The 18,054-nt window shown below is 32.2% G+C and overlaps 1 protein-coding gene and 1 long non-coding RNA gene across 3 annotated transcripts; one reads left to right on the plus strand and one right to left on the minus strand.

Moving 5' to 3' along the window:
• Positions 1-9,564: 9,564 nt before the first annotated feature.
• On the minus strand, positions 9,565-12,400 carry LOC131661056 (patellin-3-like). Its single transcript, XM_058930460.1, has 4 exons — positions 11,164-12,400; positions 10,949-11,073; positions 10,226-10,361; positions 9,565-10,045 (listed from the first exon to the last, which is right to left on the minus strand). The coding sequence occupies exons 1-4, from the start codon at positions 12,319-12,321 to the stop codon at positions 9,788-9,790; spliced, it is 1,677 nt and encodes a 558-aa protein (XP_058786443.1). The 5' UTR covers positions 12,322-12,400; the 3' UTR covers positions 9,565-9,787.
• A 1,511-nt stretch (positions 12,401-13,911) lies between these two features.
• Positions 13,912-17,140, plus strand: LOC131655475 (uncharacterized). 2 transcript variants are annotated; one of them, XR_009299787.1, is made up of 5 exons: positions 13,912-14,199; positions 14,481-14,543; positions 14,641-14,874; positions 14,984-15,107; positions 16,492-17,140. It is a non-coding gene; the product is annotated as an uncharacterized LOC131655475 (long non-coding RNA). The 2 variants fall into 2 exon arrangements; XR_009299786.1 differs by having other exon boundaries at positions 14,701-14,874.
• Positions 17,141-18,054: the final 914 nt, after the last annotated feature.

The following is an 18,054-nucleotide window of genomic DNA, read 5'->3' on the forward strand; positions in this document are numbered from 1 at the left end:
AAATTTTTATTCGTCATTTTATTTCAAATAATTGACATAGCCCGGTCGGTAAGGAAGTAAGGTTTGCCAGTGCAAGGTCCCGGGTCCAAATCCCATCTCTAACATTTTTCCCTTTATTTGCTTCTAACAGTTTTAATTTTATTTTTATTTTATAATAAAAAAAACACAAAAAATAAGTTTTCTTACTAATTAAAAATATTTTTCATATTTTATTTATTTATCATTTAAAAAAATGTTTTTTTTTCCCATTTTAATCCAAAAGAATAACCAAAAAATCATAAAAGTAAAAAGATTCAAAAAGATCTGGTCTTCCTCTCCATTTTAGGTAAAAATTTGTATTTTAGAAAAAATCTTAATAATTATTTAAAATAATTTTAAACCTTAAAATTAAATAATATTTGATTTTTTGAGTTTTATTATTTTAATTAATTGAGTGATTTCCTTCCATTTCAATTTTAACCTAATTCATTAGTATAAATAGGTACACACTCTACACTATTAGGGAGGCGAACACACCACTAATCCTAACCTATGATGTACAGAAACTCTAACACTTTCACGCTATTATATCACTCAAAACACAAATCGCAAAAGAAGGAGAAGCTGGGTCCAAAGAGCTATAACAGCCACGATCAGATCTTCCTTGTTCTCCATGAAAGCAAAGCAAAATTCTCAAATTAATCTCGTTTAGAAGCTTCTCCTCTTCTCCAAATTATGTTCTTGTACTAAGTTAATCACTAACTTTTTTTTTCTTCTTCTAATCACAACAACACTTGTTTGTTTCATCTCTTTGCAGCAGCCTAAATTTAAGGATGGAAAGGGAGCCGATCTCCGTCGTTCATCCAAATCTTGCGAACACATCATCATCAACAACTCAGTAGATACATCAACACCGTCATGTGGGGAAGATGATTGCAAGCCCACTGATGCCGCCTAACTCCACAAATCCGAGCAGCCACACAGTCATCGATTCACCTACTCCGATGCAAAAGACTCAGCCGCGCGACATCCACCCTTCACCGGCCGCACAACCGCGAGCGCCGCCACTGCGTCGGTTTCAATTACCCCTTCCTCCGCAAACTCTTCGCTGGACAATCTCAATGTTCTTCCGATCGCACCTCCAATGGCTGTTTCGGTTGTGCCGTTTCGTTTCAGGTACACTCGAGCTGTTTATACCTCCACCACAGTGAATCAGGCTTTATTTTCGCGCCCAATTCTTCCTCCGACCGTCAACCATATCAGATCAAATCAGAGCTAAGTACCTTTGTCTATATCATTGTTTTAAGCTTATTTATTCTTTATTTTAGGGATAATCTCGTTCTCCTTCGAACTAGCCATACACTCACCCTATTTTTTGTTTGCTTGCATTTCCAGGGTTTGTTGACCGCCAAGGCTACAGTGTTGGTAACCCTAAACCCTAACCTTAATATTTTATGCTATGTCAAACCTTATTAAGGGATCCGCTGGTTACAATTTCCCTCCCCCATATCTGTTTTGATTATATTATTTAAATGCGTGGTTAGTAATCCTAGGGAGTGCAACCTTTGAATTGAACATAGAATCACTAAATTTACAAGATAATATATTTGAATATAATCACATGATTGGTGCACACACGCACACTTTTGGGTAACCTCTCTGTTGCCTTGTTGCCTGTTGCCTTGTTGCCTATTCCTGTTGCCTTGTATTTTTTGCAGAATAGCCAGTCCCTCGAATACGAGGATACCTCAGCCATGTTGCCTCGATTAAAGGTCATGGTCCCTAATGATGCTGCCTTCGATACACTAACATGACCTCGACCCTCGAAAGTTGCCTACGGAAAAGGCTGAGGTATCTTCTGGCTGCCTACGAAAGGCTATTCTGATCCTTCCCCTTAGACTACCTGCCTCTCTATGGCATGGGTCAGTCTCATGGCGAAGGATATTTCGATGACCCTTCTACCTCCAAACGAAAGGCTTCCTGCCCTCTTATGGCAAGGATAGACCCTTTCATTCTGAAAGGCTAAAAAGAGACCTATCATATGAGTTTAAGGTAATTGCCCCTAATTGCCTTGCCATGCTCTATTTTCTATATTCTTTCTCAAAATTCTTCAAAAGCTGGCTACGCTCATTTACGAGCTAAAGTCCATTTTTCCTCTTTCATCTACATTTTCTGAAAACGAGCAAGCAAAGCAATTAAGAGCCCATGGAAAACCATGGATGCAAAGGGTGCCTCACACCTTCCCTTTGCATAAATTACCCCCCGAACTCGGTTTTTATTTAAAAGGTTTTTTCTCTGTTCTTTTAGCCTTTCTAATTTAATTTGGATAAAATAAAAGTCGGTGGTGACTCATGCTTAACCGCGACATTTCGATCGATAAAAAGTCAGTTCACCGTATTACACAAATATATCTTTCTGTTTTGAGAAAATATATCTTGCTCTTTTATGCGCAAATCATGTGTCTTGATACACAGAGGATCTGTTCATGCATTGGTTTTTCGGTGCGTCTGCATCAATCTTTATCCGCATCTTTCACCAACTGCACCGTTTAAATTATTATCTCGATTTAGTCAGCCTTGCAGCTTTAGCAGGTTTGTCAAAGAGTCACAGGAGTTGAGTGTTGTGAGTCTATTAGTATTCTTGAGCTTCGTCAAAAGGACTCAAAATCTTTTCCCCATAAAAATTATTACTATATTGCAGGTATTAACTAGGCATAAAGATAATGATGAATTTGCACTAGCTAGGTGTTCAACTAAGCCCTTTGTTTTTACTGGAGGTTGGATTTTGAGTCCTTTTGATTGCCATATCCATGTTAAAGATGTCAAGTTTAGTTTATAATGTTTTGAATTTCTTAATAAACTTCAACCACTAACTTTATGGGAACTGAGATGGAAGTTTCTCTGCAAGTTTATAATGTTTATCATTCTATTCTTAAATATTGAAATCCCAATATTTAATACATGATACTTTTCTGGCTCACATCAACATATACAGGATATCATATGTCAAATCCTGCTTTATATTTTATTGCTAGAATTTTTTCTTTCATCTCTTTCAAGCAATGTCACATAATGTAGTAATTTTTCATTTGATTTATAACCTGCCTCCTTTGTTTTATACCCCTCTGGTTGTTAACTTGCAGTTTCTAAATAATACTTCATTTGTATATTAACACGCCTCCTTTATTAATACTAAGAAGCAACAAAATACTTACATGCAACCTCATTTGTATTTGTATTATAACTTGCAGGTTCTAAATAATACTTCATTTGTATTATAACCTCATCTGTATTATTTAAAGGTAGTAGTAGTTTGGGTATGAGAGAAAATATGAGGTAAAGGTGAAACTGTAAAGGTAGTAGTTTGGTGTTTTGGTGTTGTTTCTGTGTTGGGTTTTGTGAGAGAAAATGAGATCAATGGGAGAATGGATGTTACCATTTATGTGTCATGTATATTTCTCCCTCATTGCCTTAAATTGTGCCTTAAGAATAATTGGTGTCAAACTGGTGAGCCAAGTTTATCTGCACAACCAACCACATATGTAAACCAAACATGAAGTCAATCTACCAGCTCCAACAGTATTAGAACAATCATTATGTATCATAACAGATTTTTCATGGAATGTGAGCATTTTGCTATGTTAACATAATGCTTATGGTTTATTCAAATAGGACTGCATTATTCAAAAAGACTTCAATTTCATATCACTCACCTTGATATTATTTTAAAACCAGTCATACAAATTACAAGATTAGAATGGGACATATCAATACCACTAAACCATAGGAACTTGCTTTATATTTTTTAAAAACACATGTATGGTTCAACTATCCCTTCCATATTATTAATTTCATTGAATGTAGTTTTTTCACGTCAATCAAGATTTTCTTTTGCCACATCCAATTAAGTATTCTTATCCTGCATATTTATTATTTATTATATTTATAATTTGGCAAAGGTGTATAATTTAATTTTGGCTTTTTCAATTTTCAACTATCAATATTAAATAAATTATTATTTCATATTTTATAATGGCATTTAAATAAATTATATACCAATTAAAATTGAAAACTATTCATATAAAAAATTTTCATGGGACACTATCACGACAATACCTTTTTTATTTTAATTAATAAAATATTTATAAAGATTTATAATAAGTATAAACTCACTATTTTCACAGGACATTATCACCACAATACCTTTTTTATTTAAACAACAAAATACTATGAATATTTATAATTATCAATGATTTTTATAAATACTTATAGTTATTAGTCATACTTGTAAATATTTATAGTTATTAGACATATTAAATTTATCCTGTTAGTGATTTGATAAATATTTCTTTTTAAATATTTTCAGTTATTAGTGATTTTATAATAACAATTGTATATCACCAACAACCTAGCTTTATTTCATATTTTATAACTGTATTTAAATAAATTATATACCAATTAGAATTGAAAACTATTCGTCTAAGAAGTTTTCACGGGACACTATCACCACAATACCTTTTTTATTTAAATCAACAAAATATTATAAATTTTTATAATTAGCATAACTCAGTATTTTTACGGGACACTATCACCACAATACTTTTTTTATTTAAACAACAAAATATTATAAATATTTATAGTCATTAGTTACACTTTATAAATATTTATAGTTATTAGACAAATTAAATTTATCATGTTGGTGATTTGATAAATATTTCTTTTTAAATATTACATACCTACTTTATATACAGATTTATTTCATCTATATTATATTTTGTGAATCTTAAAGGAACATTTTTCATTCGTATTTTTAAACTTATTTTTTTGCATTTATAATACATTATTCATCTTAAGATTTGATTTACCCGTGCGAACGCACGGGTCTTCTACTAGTTATTCTTTAAAAAATATGAAACATTTGCAAATCATCTAATTCTTCTTTTTTTTAATGAGGATCTTAGTGTGCCTGATTGCACCACAATATGTCCTCACTACTACAAAAGACACCGTATATAACTATTTTTTAATCACCGTCACATAATCAACCGAGGAAATATATGTTCATTAGACATTTTTTATTTTTTATTTTTTATAACCACGTCACAGTTAACAACTATTGTGATATGTTAAGAGTGACCTGCTTCAAAATCCAACACCTGCAATATTTTTGTCTTTTCCTTAATAAAAGGGTGTGTTCCTTTTATTTCTTATTTTAAATAAAAATTAAAAACTTGTCACTGCAGTCCAGATTTACAACCGTGATAAAATGTCAGAATAACTCACCACAATTAATTTTAATAATTTTTGTGAGATATATTACATATATAAGCTAACTTAAGTCACTTCAGAACAGATTGTGATGTAAGTGTGAAACTCTTGATGTTCTCTCCATGTCTTAATCTCTCAAAACTCCATCTAAATTTACAAAACTCCAACATATATAACTTTTCAAACTAAGGAAAGAGTTCACCAAACTAGCAAGATCGTGTATTTGTTTTCATTTTTTACAAATATTTTCATGTAAAGGCACGTATGTAAACTGATTCTTTTTAAAACTCCATTATTTTAATATTGATATGATGAGGTACGTAAAACGTTTAAGTTATTGGTGAGGTGTGTGGTTGTATTGTTAAAGTATTTTGTGTTAATGATTTTGTTCATAAATGTTGTTATTTATATTAAGGCTAGTTCATAATTTTGTTCATAAATCTTGTTGTTTGTCTATAAATGATTTTGTTTTGTTCATTAGTTTGTGATTTAGTTTACATATTTTTTGTTGAAGTATGTTGATGATTATGTTAGGTATGTTGATAAATGTTATTGTTGAGGTGTGTTTCTTAAATGTGTTGTGTTTCAATTAAGGTTAGTTTATGATTTTGTAGATAAATGTTGTTGTTTGTGTTGTTTTCTCATAAATTAGTTGGTTTTGTTCTTAAGTTTATGATTTAGTTTACATACTTTTCGTTGAAGTATGTTGATATTTATGTTATGTATGTGATAAATGTTGTTGTTAAGGTATGTTTGTTGAATGTGTTATCTTTATGTTAAGGTTAGTATATGATTTTGAAGAAAAATGTTGTTGTTTGTTAATACATGATTTTTTTTTGTTCATAAATTTATAATTTAGTTTACATATTTTTGTTGATAAATATTGTTGTTGTATGTTTGATAAATGTTAGTTTTTGTGTTATCGTATGATGTATTTGGATATATGTATGTTAATGTTAATGTTATTATTTATGATATTGATAAGGGTTAAATAAGATTTTGGTCCCTATAAATATTGCAATTTCATTTTTAGTCCCTCCCTATCTTTAGGCAACGGTTTTTACAAAAAAAAAACCCGTTGTCAAAACCAGCTAAAACTGTTGCCAAAACCTAGAAGGGACTAAAAATGAAACTGCAATATTTATAGGGACCAAAAACTTATTTAACCCTATTTATAATGTTATTACTTGGACGTTGCAACTATCATGTTGTTTAGTCAATATATCCTAGAAGATGAACTTATTATATCGTATGTGGTTTGAGTGTTTTACCAACCTCTCATTTAATATATATATATATATATATATATATATATATATATATATATATATATATATATATATATATATATATATAACCTTTCAAATTGAATTAGAAAATAATAATATTAAAAATTAAGTTATGTTAGAAATCAACTTATATTTATCAATATTTTACATGCCTTCTTCAGCCCATTATTTGATTGTTAGAATTTGGTATAATGCTTGTAGTTCTTCAATCAACACTTCATTTTTTTACTAGATCATTCTATAAAATTAACACATTGCAGAATGAACTAGTAAAAAAGAAGAGTTGATTGAAGAACTACAAGCATTAAATCAAATTCTATTAGTCAATGAGCAAGATATGGATAATTGGTTGTAGAAAGCTTGAAAAACATTAATTAGTGTAATTTGTTCTACTAATATAACTCAATTTGGCATATTATTATTTTCTAAATTAGAATGAAAGATAATATGTTTATTGACAAGTTGGTAAAATAAGCATTCCACACATAATACATTCAAATAAACATGTCACAACGTTGCTACTTATAAGTGTGGTGAAGTATTGTAGGTTAAGTCTTTCATTACGGTTGTATCTTTGAATTATGGTAAAATATTGAGAAATATCTCAAAATTCTGGCATTGGGTTTTGAACCCCTGATCTCAATATTTTATTACAATTACTTTTTACAACTGTAGTGATATGTAACACGAAAATGAGTTTTTACTACGATTACTAGTTTGTGGTGGTAAAGTGGACACATACTACCACGCCCTACGTTACCAAGGTTGATCAACCGTGATGGTATCCATTTTTTAACTGTGGTGAAATGGCCCTTTCGTAGTAGAGTCTACTAATAGTTTATATTTTTTTACCTATTTAATCAAAATCCGAAGAATTATGGAAAAGATCATATGTATTGAATCACTTTAACCGGGCAAAATCCATGTTGCTTTCTTTGTAGAAGTTACGGTGGAAAAAAATGGAACAACACTTGGACACAATAATTGAAAGAAAAAATAAAATGAAGAAATCAATGAATTTTCATATAATTCATGAAACTGGTATCCCTATATTGCTTTTTTTACTGTTAGAATTTGATATAATGTCGCTCACTTCCAATCACCGCAATGATGTCTCACAAATAAAGACACACGTTATCGATATTGACGGCTCTTGACCACAATTGTGAATTACAAACATAACACGATTAAGACTCACTTAACCGACAAATACTTAGCCAAGACTCTTGACTAAGAATAATACTTAGAGTTGCTTAAAAGCTTTCTCCAAGAACAATAATCAACTGAACTCTATGCTTCACAGCTTAAGAGAGATAACAGAACCTTACAACTCAAGGAACACATTCCTACTCCCATGTCGAGTGGATTACAAAACAACAAACCCTCATAGAAAGTAGTACAAAACGACAAGTCCTAGTCTTTCTACATCTTGGACTCGCCTTTTATACTAGGTTACAATGCTTTTATTTATAACCTTTTTCCAACTGGATTTGGGCTTCAATCACATCATATTAGCTACTATAAATAGGGGTGGCAAAACGGGCCACCCGCCGCCCGCCCCGCCTTATGCCCGCCAAAAAACGAGTGGGGCGGGCATGTCCGCCAAGTAAAATGGGCATCAAAATCATGCCCGCCCCGCCAAGATGGCGGGTTGGCGGACGGCGGGCTTACCCGCCTATTTTTATTTATATTTTTTAATAGATTAATATGTTTTTTTACCTTTTAATTAAACTTTTCACTTATTTTTTAAAACAATTTTTTATAAAAGTAATTTTTTAACAAATTTACTCTAAAAAATATTACATATATTTATAAATAAATGTATAAAATAAACCATCAAGAATTGCAATTACTAGAACTAACTAAAAAAAGAGTGAGTTTTGGAGGAGGAGCGGATTTTGGCGAGCGGCGGGCTTTGGCGGGACGGGTATGGCGGGCGGCGGGTTTCGGCGGGGCGGGCTTTGGCGAGCCTAAAATCACAACTCAACCCACCAATTTTTGGCGGGTGCGCCGGCGGCCCAACGGGCCCCAGCCCATTTTGCCACCCCTAACTATAAAGCTGCAGAAGATTCTGCATAAAAATAGGTCTTCAATCAAATCTTCCTAAATTATCTTCATAATTAGAAAGTGAATATTTTCCTTTATTGAGTCTTGAATTTGTCAGTCCAACTAATCGGCACTAGAAAGATCTACGCAAGATTCTCAAAATATTATGTATTTATTTGGATCTTAACCTAATCCAACAACCCAATCCATGGCAACCATGATGTCTAACGACTTCTACATTGGACATCCTGTCTGACATGTTGCTCCAGATGATGAAATATTCATCTCAACATGTTCCCTTGTAACATAGGACATATACCATATATAACATAGTGATGTAGTATTTGTTTTATTAAATTTAATGTCAATCCTAAAACACAGAAAAATAACAAATTGGATCTGAGCAAATACTCTAATGAAATGGGCTTCTAAAAAAATTCACAATGTTAATTAATTTATATTTAAAATAAACAATCAGTGATATTAAAATGAGGTTAAAGATAATATATTGTGGTTGGATACATGTCTTTGATTGGTTAACAGTGTAAAAATATTTTACTGGTGTATACTCTTTTTTCTCTATTAAAATATTGAAAAAGTATTAGCTTGGTTTATGTATTCAAAAACTTTGCTGTGGCAGAGTCTTGGTCCAAATGGTGGTTTGTGCTGGTCTTACTATCATGCCTTAAAAGACGCAAAAAGTATTCGAAAAAAGAAGGCAAACATGTAAAGCACGTTGAAAATCCAAGAATACAAATGGAGTACACATTACAATGATTAATTTAAAGGGTTTAATTTTATGATAACATTTGGTATAAAAAACTCAAAGGCAATAATTTGCAATGCCTCCTATTCTAGAAGTTCAAATACATGATAATATACGTCTCACACCATTCCTTTCACTGCTGGGGAACATGCATCATTATTCATCAGAGATCAACCATATTATGATATTAAGTAGTACTATTAAGCATAAAAATATAGACAAAAAAACAAATATATAGATCAAATTAAGCCCCACCAAATTTACAAGAAATGTATACAACAAAACAAAATAGACCAATAAGTCCTTGCATAGTTGCAATATCAATGTAACAATTCAAAAAACAAAAGATCTTCTCAAAACAATAATAACAAATTAAAAACACAAAAAGAAAAAATATATAGTATGCTCCAACACATGATAAAGATTAACATTGAAACTTTCTAATCAGAATTTGAAGTTTTTGTCTTCAAACGATACAAGAGCTTCTTCTTCTTAGAGCTTGAATTGTCAATGGTCAAAACAACTTTCCCAGGTTCATCAATTTTGTAGTTGTTGCAAATCACAGGTTCTTCTGATGCACCAACTTTTCTACTCTTCTGGATTATCACAGTATAGCTTCCTTCTGAACTTGGTACAAACTCTGCACTATAGCTTATGTCCCATCCAATTACTCTTACCTCCCAAGAGATTAAACAATTCTACAAGTTCCAAATAACACATTTCAGTGCTTCAGTATAAAATAATGAAAAAAAGTACAAAAGTGGAAAAGACAAACATTAAGGTAAAAAAACAGAGAATCCTAGGAAAGATTCATATTCCAATACAATGTTTCTTGGACTCTCAATAAAAACAGAAAGGTAAAAAACAACCAAACTCACCTCAGTAACCGGAAATTCCACAGTATGTTTTGCCGCAGGCCTCACTGTAATTTCTGTAACAGCATCGGTGATTCCGAATTCACCGTCTTTGCTTAGTCCACCGTATTTAACCGGAAGTTGCTCAGGGGCTATGTATCTGAAAAACCAGAAAATAAATAAAGATATTATTTTTAAGAAACTAGAAAACAAAAAGAAAGAACAACAACCAGGGCCGGCCCAACACATTTTGAGGCCTAAGGCAAAATTTATTTAAATTATTTAAAAAATAATATTAATTAAATTTTAAATTTATTTTATATATTTATTATTATTATTATTATTAATTTTGTTATATAAATAATTATAAAATTAGTTTCTTAATAAAAATAATAATAACCACATAGAATTAAATATGCAAGCACAACTTTCCTATTTTCTCTATAGATCTTTTGTCACTAGAATAATGACGATAGCCATTGCTGATATAGAAAATATCCACCATGGGAATTCGAACTTGAGTGTCAAAATGTAAAAGTGGGGAACTTCCACCACTAAGCCAAAGCGTTTTACAATATATTTTATGAAATGTTTAAATATTATATAAAAATTGAGGCCTTATTGTTCAACACTTAAGATCTAATTGAAAGGCCTAAAAATTTGAGGCCCAAGGCGATAGCCTCACTCGCCTTGAGCTTGGGCCGGCCCTGACAACAACAAGATATCTTGTGTTTTTTCTTAGTTCACCTTAGAAGTGTTTCAGCTGATTTAGAAGGTCCAGCAAAAACGAACTTGCTTTTTGTTCTTTGTGTAAGAAAAGGACTTATCATTCTGTTCACAGCCAAATACCACCATGGCACATTGATAAACACCTAAAACAAACAACAACATTAAACAAGATTAACAAACTAAACTGAAAATTTTAATTATTGATTAATTAACTATCAGAACATTATTAGTACCTGTTTGGCTACAAACTCAGGGTAATTATCTTGAAGCAATTGAAGGGCCTGTTTGGTAGCTTGTCTAAGCTCCCATTTGGTAGGTCCAGGAGAATTCTTTAGATCATTCACCTGAACAATGGTGGAAATGCCACCAGGGTTAAAATCCAGCTTTCTGATACTTTTCTCCAGAAACTGAATTCTCCATTTCAGAAAATTTTGTCTCTTCTCTTCATCGGAGAATGTTTTCTTGTAAACTTCTTTGTTATCAAACTCTCCGTAAATGTTGTAACAAACAGGGTGGCCTTCTTTGTCGTGTCCTTGCATGTAAACGGTTCTTTCTAGATATTCATCGTTTAGGTTTTCATCAAGTAATAGTTCTTCAAGTTTGAACTCTTTTCTCCAACGGATTGTGTTCTTGATCATTGTGAAGGATTCTTTCACTTTGAAGTCTCTTGCTCGGAGAAACTTTAACAGAATCACGTCGGTTCTTTCGTCTAAGAGAAGTGGGATCCCCCAGATTGAAACCTCTTCCGGTGAAGAAGCTTCCACCACTTTTGGTTCTTCGGGAATCGACGATGAAGAGACCGCTACAACGCTTTCTTCAATCGCTTCAACCGTTTTTGCTCCGTCATCTTCTATAGAAGAAGCAGCCACCTCGGTTTCTTCTTTCTTTTCTCCTTCGTTAGGTTTCTCAGTTTCAGTTGCTGTTGTTGGTGGTGGTGGTGCCACGTCAACAACAGCAGTTGAAACAGCAACAACAGATTCGGTTTCTGATTCTGATACGTGTTCTTTGTTCTGCTCTTCTTTCTTGTTGTTTTGTTCAGCATCTGGTTGTGATTCTCTTTCTGGTGTGGCTTCCGGCTTTTGTTCATCCGGTGGACTAGGAGATGAATCTGAAGAGAATTCATGTTTGTTAAGTGCTTCTTGAATAAGCTGTTTCAGTTCTTGAAGTGCTTTTTTCTCAGCTTCAGGTAGCTCGCCAACTATGGTAGTCTCTTCCTTGAACGAGCCAGACTCGGGTATTTTCTCGTCGCCATCAGGCTTTGATGCTTCCGTCTCAGTAGCATTCTCTTCAGTGTTGGGCTTTTCCTCGGGCTCTGGATTCAGCTTGGGCTCGGGCTCATCAGCAAGAGGCACTGTTTCTACTGTTGTTTTCTTTGGAACTTCTTCGGCCATAGTTGAATGAAACAATAAAAAAAAATTAAAACTGAAGACAGTGAGAAAGAGAGTGTGATGGGATGGGATTGAGGTTGCTTCATGGGGAAGCAGTTATAAAGAGTGGGGTGGGTGAGAAGGACCAGTCTGTGCCAGATTGGAGAGTGGGCCCGGGCCCAGGCCCGGAAAAAACGGTGTTATTAGACAAGGTGGGCCTACTAGACAGATACTCAGCCCAAGCTGTTAGAATTGGAAGCCAACGGTTGCATTCACATTTCTTTCCAACCTACGCATGTATTACTTTTTAATTTAATAAACATAAAAAGGAATCCTATAATAGAAAAAATTAAAGCGCATTAATTAGTGAAAAAGAAAAGGGAAAAGAGGATTTAAATCCGTTAATTGACACTTGATTTTACCTTGGATGCGTTTAATGTTTTCTCTTTTGTTGCCATGTGTGTGATTTTCTAGATGTACCTTCCATTGCTTTCAACTGTAACCAAGCCGTTGAGCTGTTTTTTTGTTATAGACCCACGTAGATAATGATTAATTAATATGTTTTGTTTAAATTTTGAAATGAATAATATTGAACGGTTGGTTTTATTTCTTATGGAATAACTAACCATATTATTATTTAGTTTTTAAATATTGTGGTAACTAAGGGTGTGTTTGGTTCGGGGTAGATGGAGGGGAGGGGAGGGAAGGGGAGGGAATATTTTTAATTAAATGTGTTTGGTTCAAATTTTATGAGGGGAGGGGAGGGAAAGGGAGGGGAGCAAAATCCCTCCAAAATACACTTTTTGCGTTCCTCCAAATCGGAGGGATTTGAAGGGGAGGGGAGGGAATCTCAACTTTAATATTTTAAAAATTATTATAATTACCATAGTATCCTCAGTTTAATTTTAATATTTTAAAATTATTTATTTTCTTTTGTATTATTGCTCTCTTCTGTGTGATTTTTCTCGATTGCTTCTATCAACTTATTATAATTATTCTTCACCTTCAAATTATTTTGAAATTTTTGTCCTTAATATAAATCATAATCATTTCACTTTTTTGATTTTTTTTATAATTCTTTTATGTTTATTTATGTTTTTTTCTAATTTTGTTATGTATCCTATCATATTTTATTTTATATCAAATTTTAAAATTTTCATTTTAATTAATTAATTTATTTTATTAAAAAATTTAAACCATTTATATTTAATACTAAATTACTTTATGTGTTAAATAATTCATTACGATTTCAAAGTTGTTATCAACATATAGTTTAATTTGTTTTTGAACATTTTATTCGAATTAAGAGAACTCAAATTTTTAACGTTATGTAGTAAATTATAACTTTTTAGTCGCTCAATATTAGAAATTTTACTAACAAAAAAACATATATAGATTTTTCACATTTAAATATCATATTGTATCACTTATATAAGATAATAAGGATAAAAATGTAAATCTATAATATAAGAAAATTAATGGCTCTGGAAAACACCAATTTAACCTTTTATCTCTACCCTCCACCTCATCAAAATAAGGGTATTTTGTGTCTAATAGATGATGTTAGATGGTTCAATTGCAATTAATTTTTCTAATTTTTCTTGTACTATTCTTTCTCTCTCTTCTTTCAAACTTCTCCATTCTTCTTATGTTTTCTCTCTCCCGATGTTTCTCTTCTCCCAATGCTTCATCTTCCCCTTCTTCATTCTTCCTTTTTTTTTTCCCTTTGTTCATCTTCTTCCTACTTTCGGTTAGGGCTTCTTTGATCTGAACATCAATTTACAAACTGTAATGATACTTAAAAGATCTTCTAATCAACCAATCCAGATCATCTTCCAATCTTCTCGGCTGTAGTTGGATTCTTTTTGCAATCTCTCACTCTTCGTCCATTTTCAAAAACGAGTTTGTGCATAATCTTCCACCGTTTGAGTTTCTTCTTAAATATTTGATTATTGTTTATTAAGTATTTTATAATTTTTGTTTATTAGGTTTCATAGTTTTTCGGTTCGATCATTTTGCAAAATAAATTCCTCTTCTTCTTTAAAAATGCTTTATTTCAGTTCTATGTTGTGTTTCATAGTATTTGTTTACCCAGTTTATGTTCATACGGTACATTAAAAATTATATATGATTATCATTACCTTAATTTATGTAATGAATTCCATTTTTTTTATTTCTTTCAGGTTGTTGTTCACAAAGATAGTCCAAAGGGGACACATTTTCGTCGTGTTCGACCGCGATAAAATGTAAGTTTTTATGCAATATAAGTTTATTTATGAAATTGTTAATAGATTTTGTGATTTATTTTGATTTGTAATATATCAGTTTTAATATTTCTTTAAGTTTCATGTTTATATAATTGGAGGAGATGGGACTCAAATGGGTGCATCTGTAATTTTCCAGGTATCGATGATTTAGACGAGACTATAGAACTTTTAGGTCTATGGTTTATATAACGTTGCATTGAAGTAACAATTTATTAATTGTTCAATTTTATTATTGTTACGGGAAGTCAAATAACATGGTCTGAAATGTTCGATCGTAGGAATTTCGAAAACTGTTGATAATGATATCACGGTGAGGCTTTTTTCTTATTTTCACTTCATAGGATTTGAATCCTTTTATTATGAAATATTTGCATAACTAATTGATACATTTCTTATACCTTGTCTTTCTTGATTAATAGATTAATGATAAGTTCCTTGGCTTTGACACTATTGTTGAAGAGGCTCAACGTGCTATAGATGCAGCACATGTTGAAAGTGTTGAAAATGGTATCGCTGTCGTCAAGCTAATGGATCGAGACAGTGGTAAGTTTCCTAAATATTAGGCATACATACGTTCTCATAAAAATTACTATTTGTTGAACTCAAGTCTAAATTTCAGCTTGGGAATTACTTTGTTTAAGTAAGCTGGTGGTTTTCATCAAAGGCATAAAATAAAAGCTTAAATTCATTAGTATTTCAAATTCATTGTATCTCATCAGGGATAAAAATAGAATAAAAATATGGGGGGAGGGGTGGCATGTATAATTTGGGGAATGGCATGTTAATTTCTCAGAAATATATCGTCCAAACCTAAACCCATTTGAAAATTATGTCTTTTTTTAATTGTTTTTTATTAGGCCACTTACAATACTATTTTTTATTAAACAAACTAATCTAGCCCAACACAACTATTTCTATAATTACTTCTCTCAACCTCTAAAAAAAATATAGTCGTCTTCATTCTAACCCATTTTACTTTTTTGCATTTTTATCCACCGTTCTCAAAATATGTTTCTCTAAAATTTGTGTGTGAACGTTAAAATGGCTTTCTTTCACTCTCCACCATCTAATTTAATTAATGTATTATATATTGACATGTGACAAGTTTATTTAGACAGGAAAAATTAAAACTAAAGTGTTGAACAAGAAACAACTTCCCACTTTTTCTAAGCTCTATTTTCAATTCTCACATAATGTAATTGTTGAAGGTAGAGAAAAACACAAGAAGGGGGGTTTGAATTGGATTTTTTAAAAACTTTTTCTTCTACAAAAACTATTCACCACAATCAATGAGATCGATAAGAAGGAGAAGAATAAGAACATGTTCGGTTATACAAGTTCATCTTAGAAAAGGTTAATCTTGTCCATTCGCCAAGGTGATTTCGCCTTAGAAAATGACTTAATCCACTAATCTTGAAAAATTACAAACAACCTCTAAGAGTCTAGAAAAACATATTAGCCCGCTCAAGTATACAGACTAACAACCTAGTCACTTGAAAAATAAAAATCTCAATAGATTTACAAATGAAATGTTTACAAAATAGTGCTTCTTAGTAAGCAAATGAAATTTCAATAGTGATTAGAAAGCAATGTCTTGTCCTTCTCAACGGTCTTCTCCATGAGAATATATATATATATATATATATATATATATATATATATATATATATATATATATATATATATATATATATATATATATATATATATATATATATATATATATATATATATATATATATATATATATATATATATATATATATATATATTCTCATGGAGAAGACCGTTGAGAAGGACAAGACATTGCTTTCTAATCACTGGTTTTCACATGTATATTTACAGTTGTTTTTAGTTGCATTTGAAGTATTTTTTTTAATGTTTTATTTCTTTATTCCGCATATTATGCTTTGGTTGTGTGTTATAGTGTTTGCAGACTCGGATGAATGAAGTGGGAGAAATCAGTGCAAAAAAGTGAATAATGGAAGAAAATATCAAGAACTGGCCAAACGCGTCCCCAGGCGCGTGTGGAACTTGAAAAAGCATCTCCTGCTGCTGAAACGCGTCCCTAGACGCGTGTGGGAGTGAAAAAATGATGTCTAATGAGCAAATGCGTCTCTCTCTGTCCATGTGCTGCAAGAATGGTTGCCCTGCCTGGACGCATTCCCAGACGCGTGCCAGAACCCCAAACGCGTTCTTAGACGCGTGCCAGTAGTCCAGAAATGCAAAGGAAATCCTCTCTCTGCTCAGACGCGTCCATGGACGTGTGTCATCCTACCAGACGTGTGTCCAAACGCGTGTACACGTGAAATTTTGGGCTTTCTTGCTGATAAGCCCAGTCAGGCAAAAATAAGAGAAGGAGAACAAGTTGGCACAAGGGTTAGACGATTTTGGAGGCGAAAATACACTGTAGCAGCTGGAGAACTCAGATTTGGTGCAAGGATTGAAGATTTCTATGAGCTTTTGCCATTGAAGATTAGATTTCCTTCATTTATCTGTAATGTCTACAATTAACACTATGATTTTTGTTATTGTTATGAGTAGCTAAACCCCCCATTGCTAGGGGGTGACCCTGATTTGGATTGTGATGAATTTGTTCAATTGATGCAATAACTATTTTAATTTTCATATTTGTTGATTTGTCCTTTATCTGTTAGTAATGCTTTATCCGTCAGAAAACGGATTCTGGATATGAGTGAATAGTTTAGCTGGACGGTAAATTATTTGTGGACACGATTAAGAACATATAATAATTCATATCACCTAGGACTAGGGATATCTTATTGTAACCGGAAATTCTTGTTATTGGAATGCTTGATCATAACCGTAATTATCTATGGACATAGTAATTAGGTATGAGGTCAACGATCTCTTCACTAAGGCCTTAGAATTAGATACTCTAAAGAACCGGTAATTAACTATGAAAATTATGTTGTTGCATTGAGAGAGACAATTTGTTGCATGAAGAATCATTCACCGAACCCTAGCAATCTACTCATCTTTGTTCGTCGTTTCAACACTTTATTTTACTTTAATTGCAATTGCATTATAAACCAACCAAAACCCCTTTGAACTTTTGTTTAATTGAAATATTGATAAAACTCTTATTCGTCAAGCAATCCTTTAGATTCGACATTCGGGGAATTTTCCCTTTATTACTACAGAGGCAAAATAGTACACTTGCTATTTTCCCGATCAAGTTTTTGGCGCCATTGCTGGGGACTGCCGAAGATTATTGAGTTTTGATTTATTTCAATTAGAATTTTGTTGCCCTGCAACTAAAATTTTAATTTCCGCATATTTTTGTTTTTAATTATTATTCCTCGATCTAATAATTGTCTAATCTTTTATGTGAGGCAAGACCTCAGCTGAATTTCCCTTTGACGCGGAAATTGAAAGAACGTTGCACGAAAGGCGTAGAAAAGCTCGATTGACTATACTGGAATCAGAAGAGGAGAGTAAGCCATATCATTCAAGTTCGGAATTTGAA

The sequence above is a fragment of the Vicia villosa genome, linkage group LG3 (genome assembly GCF_029867415.1).
Source record: "Vicia villosa cultivar HV-30 ecotype Madison, WI linkage group LG3, Vvil1.0, whole genome shotgun sequence".
NCBI classification, from domain to species: domain Eukaryota; kingdom Viridiplantae; phylum Streptophyta; class Magnoliopsida; order Fabales; family Fabaceae; genus Vicia; species Vicia villosa.

Excerpts from the sequence above, each read along its gene's own strand:
- LOC131661056 (XM_058930460.1), bottom strand. The coding sequence starts at position 12,321 with ATGGCCGAAGAAGTTCCAAAGAAAACAACAGTAGAAACAGTGCCTCTT. Across the intron at positions 10,362-10,948 it reads TCAGCTGAAACACTTCTAAG|ATACATAGCCCCTGAGCAAC; the intron begins GTGAACTAAGAA and ends CTGGTTTTTCAG. Across the intron at positions 10,046-10,225 it reads TGGAATTTCCGGTTACTGAG|AATTGTTTAATCTCTTGGGA; the intron begins GTGAGTTTGGTT and ends TGGAACTTGTAG.